This window comes from Adiantum capillus-veneris, chromosome 29 (genome assembly GCF_014529385.1).
Source record: "Adiantum capillus-veneris isolate H3 chromosome 29, ASM1452938v2, whole genome shotgun sequence".
NCBI lineage: Eukaryota > Viridiplantae > Streptophyta > Polypodiopsida > Polypodiales > Pteridaceae > Adiantum > Adiantum capillus-veneris.
The window spans coordinates 132,097,441-132,105,467 of record NC_140959.1 but is presented as its reverse complement, the minus strand read 5'-3'; the positions used below and the strand labels follow the sequence as shown (position 1 = coordinate 132,105,467).

General features: G+C 41.1%; 1 protein-coding gene across 1 annotated transcript; it reads left to right on the top strand.

Moving 5' to 3' along the window:
• Positions 1 to 5,792: 5,792 nt before the first annotated feature.
• Positions 5,793 to 6,194, top strand: LOC147419933 (uncharacterized). Its single transcript, XM_086505860.1, has one exon. It carries the CDS (start codon positions 5,793 to 5,795, stop codon positions 6,192 to 6,194), a length of 402 nt encoding a protein of 133 aa, XP_086361986.1.
• The last annotated feature ends 1,833 nt before the right edge of the window (positions 6,195 to 8,027 follow it).

The following is an 8,027-nucleotide window of genomic DNA, read 5'->3' as shown; positions in this document are numbered from 1 at the left end:
GAGCATAACATAAACTTTGTGGAGAGCATTAACTATCCTAAGCCTTAGTCCCAAGGCCTCAAACACCTTCGAAGGTGCAGAGAGCTAGCGGGGAATGAGGGTAGGGATCGAAGAGGAAGAAGAAACATTTCATAGGAGAAAGAATTAGTTCCTCACTTATCATCACTCTTCTTGCTAGAATACATAATATCATAGTAATGATGATGGAGAAGATGGCAAGCTTAAGCATTGAAGCATGGCTCTTGGTTGGATTTGCATTCCATAGCCAAAAGTGTTGGTGTAGCTCTCAACCTCTCTACTTGCTCGGAGAAGGAGATGGAGCTCTTGCACTTTGCACTTCACACAATGAGAGTGTGTGTGGGAGAGTATACCCTCCCAAGCATGCCCCTAGATTCCTTGGTCGACCCCCCCTTGTAGCTCATGCTTGAAGCTGATTTTACCCCTCCACGCCTAGCCAATCACAAGCAAGAGTCATACCAAGCAAGGATGCTAGTCTTGGGACAAGTGTCCTCCTTTCCCCTTTGAGAGAGAGGAGTTGATAAATGTAAAAAAATTTAATTAAATTAATTAATTTATCATTGGACCCCTTGAGAGGCCAACCAATAGGCTCTAGGCCCACAATGGAGGCAACATGAGGAGGAGCTTGACAAGTGTTCTTTTTGCTTTCTTTGTACCAAGCTTGCCTTGTGTGAGGGAGCGTGTGTTCTCTCTCATCCCCCTAGCTTTAGAGCTCGCCCCCTCTCTTGTAGGGATGGGATTTGAATTTTTGGACACCTAACCTTCAAGCACCTTATTCAACAAGCATGACAAAGCACCTAAAGCTTGGGTAGTGTTCCCACAAGCACCTTAGGCTCCCTAGTCGGCAAGCACCTCAAGCATCTTAGTCATCAAGCACGACAGCACCTCAAGCTTGGGCCGGGCTCTCACCTCAAGCTCAGCCCTAGATTACCTAAGGTCAAAGGAATTTTAAGCACTAACTTGTAGAGGTCTTTAAGTGTGTGCAAGATTAGGTGTACCCAATTTTGGTAGTTAGGTGGAAAGTGTGACACTCAAGGTGTTCAACACATTTGTCTACACCTTGTATGCTAGCATGGCCAACTAGGACTAAAATGCTATAGTATACCCTTGGAGAATGAAAAATCGCAAATTTATTAATCTTTGATAAATTTTTGACCCTAAGATGTACACTAAGGATAATCCAAAGGTTGCACATAAGTAAAATGGATAAAAGATAAGCTTATGAAGCCAAACTACACACACTATTTTTTCTATGGGTTCCTTGTACCATAAACTATAATATATATCAAATGCATGAGAAAACAATAACTAATTAATTTTTTATAATTTTTAGAAGAGTTGAATTTTATTTATTGATATTCTATGTAAATTTTCCAAGGAAGATCTGTCAATATTCAACCGTTAAAGTATGGTTTTTTTTGTCTCACCACATTCCGCATAATTATATCTATCAAATGACCGTAGGATCTTGAGAAATTAGCCTTGCATCTATATATATCTTGTGTAGAAATAGTGATGTAAGAATTGTTGAAATTCTTCACAAAGATAATTACTAATAGTTTAAAGAAATGAGTAAAAAAACTTTAATAATTCCAAATATTCTCTTTAAGCATATGCAAGATTCATGTGCAATTTTATTTCAGAATTAAGTAAGTGATAAGAGACTTATATAAGAATCTCTGTTAAGATCACAATGTTGTGACAGGACGTGACAGATCAAACCAAGACATTCCTTACACACAAAAACTACTATTTTCTTTAGTTTGTTTAGAAATCGGTCCTTTTTGGTATGTTAGTACCTAAGCTTTTATGTGGCCACCAATTCTTGGCTCTTAGAAATGAGTATAGTTAGGGTGTCATGCAATAACGTTTGCATAAAAAGCTTGATTTTTTGCAGTCTAAAGCTGCATAAACTACCAAAATTGGGTACACCTAATCTTGCATACAACCAATGAAGCTAACCCTAGGGTCTTTAAGCTCCATTAGCATTGCTCTTTGATAGACCATCTCCCATTTGACCCAATACCTTTGGTCCCGTGTTGAGATGCATCTAAAGCACATACCTATATTCTAACCCTTGTTCCCGTTTATTCTCCCACATAAATGATCAATTTAAAATGATTGGTTAGATATTAGTTTTTTATGACACTTTTTCTTAGTTGATTCAGTCTCAATCATCATCATCATCAACTAAACTTTGTTAATCTTATTGTTAAATCATGGCGTCGTTAACGGCCCGCGTAATCTTTGTAAGTAGCTTAAACTCCTTAAATTTCAATCAATCCAAGTGACAGTGTCGTTAACGAGCTGCCTTGGCTATTGATAATTAAGTTGTACTCAAAGCTTTACTAAAGATTTATTGATGATTACAGTGATTGTTGAAGCTATCTGTGTCTGTTGATCTCTCTCACACACATCTCTTGAAGTATTGAATGATCTTGATGCTTCAGGAGAGCCTGTAGACTGGGAGGCCTTAGAGTCTTGCTGATCGATTGAGGTGAGACGTTAATATGTGTGAGTTGATTTAATTAAATAAGTACATGTGAAGTAATATCAATACTAATTTTGTGACTTGTCCTATGTGCAGGTTGTGACGCCTAGTCATCAGTGGATTTCATATATATATTTTTCATATATGGTTATGGTTTTGCACAAAGTTCGTTTCATTTCTTCCATCAAGTTGTGCCTTAAATCTCATGTCAGATCCTACATGGATAGCATGTAGGAGGCGTACATATGGTTTTGTTTGAAAAATTTATGTTAAAAAGCGAAGGTAACTTTGCCGAAATTTTTGCGGGAGCACGGTTGATTTTGGTGCTGCTGTTAGTGCCTGATTTATCAAGGCTTTCAGGGCAGTCAGGCTATTACTTTTTGAGCTGTAACTAAAACCTTTATCTTTGAACCTTAGGGATAAGTGAACATGGGTATTTTATATTTTGGGGAAGTTAGTTGTGTGTCTCGTGAATTCTCAGGACGAGAAGCAGTTATGTCTATGCCTGTTGATGCAGTTGGGTCTCTACTACATTAGTTCTGTGCTTTCTGTTGTATTACTGAATGATGATGATGAATGGCACACTATCTTCTCCTTATCTCTGATGTTACATACCTGTTTTCTTTGCAATATGGTGTTTGAAATATGCAGTTTCCTGTTTCCTGTTTGATATGTACTGTATGTTAACTGTATTGGTTGTTTGTTATGGCAATGTGTACCTAACAGCTGATCGCTTTCTTGGGCAGAGGACAGTCAGTTTGGCTGTGGCTGTGTCCATCTTTTCACTGGGCACAGGCTAGGCTGCTTGTCCTCTGCCAAAGAAATATTTTTCCTGTTACGGTCGTCGCAATCTGCGATGCTAGGCACGTCGAAATATGCGTCGATAACAATACCTTTCGACGCGTATTGCGACGTTTTTGTAGGGATGCGTATTTCGACGATTTTTTCGACCGGGTGCGTCAAAACCTGTGTCGAAGGCCCCCTTTTTGTTGGAGTGACGATTTTCGAAAAAGAAAAGAAGAGGAGAATCAAGGCAGATTCTCCTCATGCAATCGTGTGGAGAGAGAGAGAGAGAGAGAGAGAGAGAGAGAGAGAGAGAGAGAGAGAGAGAGAGAGAGAGAGAGAGAGAGAGAGAGAGAGAGAGAGAACACAGAAAGTGCTTGAACAGCTTCTTGTCAAGGGCGTTATCGCTTGAAGTCAACGGCAAGGCGGCAGGCAAAGTAGAAAGGTGGGCAATCTTTTTTATTAATGCAATGGGCTGCGTTGAAGCAATTGACGATTGGCGCTGTGCAACTGGTTAGATGATGGGGCGTAAGGTCCTTGATACCCTCACGCGCAGGTTCGAGTGTTCGCTCTTCTGCCTTTTTATGAGGTGAAGGTAATATGGTGACCTTTCAGATGGAAGGAAGGAAGGAAATCATAAATAAAGAATCTAGTCAACGAGAGCTAGCTTAGTTGGTAGAGCAAGAGCCCCTTGTGTCAAAGGTCTTGGGTTCAAACCCCCTTGACAACTCGCATGACATGTAGCCCTTAGGGGCTGCTTTCCCCTAGTCAAATGATGATGGATTGGCCACCCTAACCCGGCTGGGATGACTCACCTTAAGAGTCGGATTGCCTCCACCTACCGGGGTTGGGTGTGTGTGTTGTAATTTCAAAGTTCTACTCTCTCAAAAAAAATAAAAAATCATCATCATCATCAGCTTAAACTTTGTTAATCTTATTGTTAAATCATGGCGTCGTTAACGGCCCGCGTAATCTTTGTAAGTAGCTTAAACTCCTTAAATTTCAATCAATCCAAGTGACAGCGTCGTTAACGAGCCGCCTTGGCTATTGATAATTAAGTTGTACTCAAAGCTTTACTAAAGATTTATTGATGATTACAGTGATTGTTGAAGCTATCTGTGTCTGTTGATCTCTCTCACACACATGTCTTGAAGTATTGAATGATCTTGATGCTTCAGGAGAGCCTGTAGACTGGGAGGCCTTAGAGTCTTGCTGATCGATTGAGGTGAGACGTTAATATGTGTGAGTTGATTTAATTAAATAAGTATATGTGAAGTAATATCAATACTAATTTTGTGACTTATCCTATGTGCAGGTTGTGACGTCTAGTCATCAGTGGATTTCATATATGGTTATGGTTTTGCACAAAGTTCGTTTCATTTCTTCCATCAAGTTGTGCCTTAAATCTCATGTGAGATCCTACATGGATAGCATGTAGGAGGCGTATACATATGGTTTTGTTTGAAAAATTTATGTTAAAAAACGAAAGGAACTCTGCCGAAATTTCTGCGGGAGCACGGTTGATTTTGGTGTTGCTCGCTTTCTTGGGCAGAGGACAGCCAGTCTGGCTGTGGCTGTGTCCATCTTTTCACTGGGCACAGGATAGGCTGCTTGTCCTCTGCCAAAGAAATTTTTTTCCTGTTACGATCGTCGCAATGTGCGATGCTAGGCACATCGAAATATGCATCGATAACAATACCTTTCGACGCATATATCGACGCATATTGTGACGTTTTTGTAGGGACGCATATTTCGACGATTTTTTCGACGGGGTGCGTCGAAACCTGCGTCGAAGACCCCCTTTTTTGTTGGAGTGACGATTTTCGAAAAAGAAAAGAAGAGGAGAATCAAGGCAGATTCTCCTCATCCAATCGTGTGGAGAGAGAGAGAGAGAGAGAGAGAGAGAGAGAGAGAGAGAGAGAGAGAGAGAGAGAGAGAGAGAGAGAGAGAGCACAGAAAGTGCTTGAACAGCTTCTTGTCAAGGGCGTTATCGCTTGAAGTCAACGGCAAGGCGGCAGGCAAAGTGGAAAGCTGGGCAATCTTTTTTATTAATGCAATGGGCTGCGCTAAAGCAGTTGATGACTAGCGCTGTGCAACTGGTTAGATGATGGGGCGTAAGGTCCTTGCTACCCTCACGCGCAGGTTCGAGTGTTCGCTCTTCTGCCTTTTTATGAGGTGAAGGTAATATGGTGACCTTTCAGATGGAAGGAAGGAAATCATAAATAAAGAATCTATGAAATAAATGAATAAAATAAAGGGAGAGCGAGTAGGTAGTACGTATGAAATTATATCAAAAGGCAATTTTGAGTTTTAAGAAAGAGAGTTGCATGTCATGAAGATTTTTTCAAATTGAGAGGGGCTTCGCAGAGGCCGCGAATCGACACTGCGCCGGGCATGCTCTTTCCAAACTCATCTTCCAGCTGCGCGCTACTATAAAAGGCGACCACTGCACTCTTGCTTCTTTATGCGTAGCAGGGTGCCCACTAGATTAGTTGTAGCTATGGCGAGTGCAGGGAAGCTAGTGCTTAGTCTTCTTCTGCTTCTTGGTCTCTTGACCACCTCCTTTGCCTCTTGCGAGGCTAGTCGTGGTGGCGGGGAGAGGGAGCCCCGTGAGCGTGAGGAAGAGGAAAGGGGAAGACGCCCTCATCGTGGCCGCGAGGAGGAAGAGCATGGCTATCCTCAAATCGAGCTTGGCCGGCCTCGGGAACAGCTTCAGTCAGAGGGGGGACGACTTCGTGTTTGGAGTGAAGAGATCGATGCCATCTGCAATGCGCATGTGGGCATAGCGGAGCTCGAGCTGGAAGAGAATGGGTTGCTGGTGCCACAGTATTCGGATGCGGACAAGATTGCCTATGTTTTGCAAGATACCAAGTCTAGAGAGTACCATCACTGGGAGACTTGATTACTATGTTGTGAGCATAGCAAATAGAGGGAGATAACAGTGGGCCTTCTCAGATCCAAGTGCTATACTACAAGGACTCTTCACTCCTTACCTGGATGAAGCTCGTTGTATTTTGCATTTCATTGTTGTCATTAGAGTTAGAGCTCCATCCCTCCCATCCCTCATACACATGTATACATGCCCTCAAACTACCCATTTTCTTTTGTGGCATGTTTATTTTCAACACTTTTGGCCCTTTTTGGAATACCTAGAGGATACTTCCATGTGCATTGTTATGTCTCATAGGTCCACTTCAGCATGTAGATGTTGATGAAGCTTTCTTGTTTTTCTCTTCTCTCTCTTTTTTTGTCGCACAAATGTTCACATACACTTGCACACACTCAGAGGAGAAGTATAATGTTTTTTGCTTTCACATAAATTATGCTATTTGATTTTAATAAAGCTAGTGGGAACGTGAAATGCTTAGTACGTCTTGTTCGATGCTTCTTCATTCTGTCTCTCTTCCCACTAGCATCAAACATGTGATCACTTTTTAAAATGAACTTGCAATTTATGTGATCTTTTCCTTGTGCTCTCATGCATTAGTTTCTTGTTCTATTCTTAGTCAAGAATGTCTTAGTCTATTAGATACATGAACACAATAATATTGCATCTTTCACTGTTGTATGTAATTGCAAAGCTAGGTTCTTGTTGACAAAAACTTTAATATTTTGGGGGACTTCCAATGTGTGGGTCTTGTTGTATGCTAACAATGAGGATCTTGCTGGCTTCACTACTATTGAAGCACTTGTTTCTCAACTATGGATGCTTGGTTAGCCTTGCCATCGTACTTTCTCTTTTTCAGTCACAGATGTCCGATGTCTAAGGATCCTATTTCTTTGTAAAGTACTAGAATATAGAATTCATTTTGTTAGCTCGATAAACTTAATCGGTTGAAAGATGTTAGCTGCTATGCACTGAACTTGATTATTTTTATTTTTAGTTATGTCTGTTTTGCCTTGAGCTTTAAGACAAGCTTATTTCACATGGAGCACAATTCTTGAGTAGTAAAATAAAATCTGTTTTGTAGAATGCTAAGGAAATGTACATGCAAAGAGAGAACACTTATCAGATATGCAAGGTTCGCTGTAAATTTAGAAAAAAAGTCACCTTTGGGAGCTCCAAGCAAAAACAAAGCCATGGCAAATTTTTTATTAGAGAATATTACAAAAGTAGCACAAATCTCAAAATTGCATGAATCTATAGTGGGTTGGTACAAGGTTTACATTGAAGGGAAGATGTACCATGCTTTGGAGTTGAGTGGGTAGTTCATTTCAACACACATGCATGGAAACCAAGAAAAATAATGTAACAAACCTAAAATTTAGTTTGGTTCAATGATGTGCAACTTGCCTAATTCATATTGTTGTTGCAAGGCCTTGTTGCATTCCAATATGGTGTGACACGCGTGGAACCTTCATCTATAGCCTTCAAGCATGACAAGCATCTTAGTCATCAAGCACGGCAAGCACCTTAAGCATCTTAGTCAGCAAGCAAGACAAGCACCTCAAGCCTTGTAGTCATCAAGCACGACAAGCACCTTAAGCATCTTAGTCATCAATAGCCTTCAAGCCCCTCAAGCATCTTAGTCATCAAGCACGACAAGCACCTTAAGCATCTTAGTCAGCAAGCAAGACAAGCATCTCAAGCCTTGTAGTCATCAAGCACGACAAGCACCTGAAGCATCTTATTTAGCAAGCATGACAAGCACTTCAAGCTTGGGCAGGCGTCATGCCAAGGGTAGGACTATAGGAGGGCTCGGCCCTGGCCAAGGGCCAATGGATACACATGCGG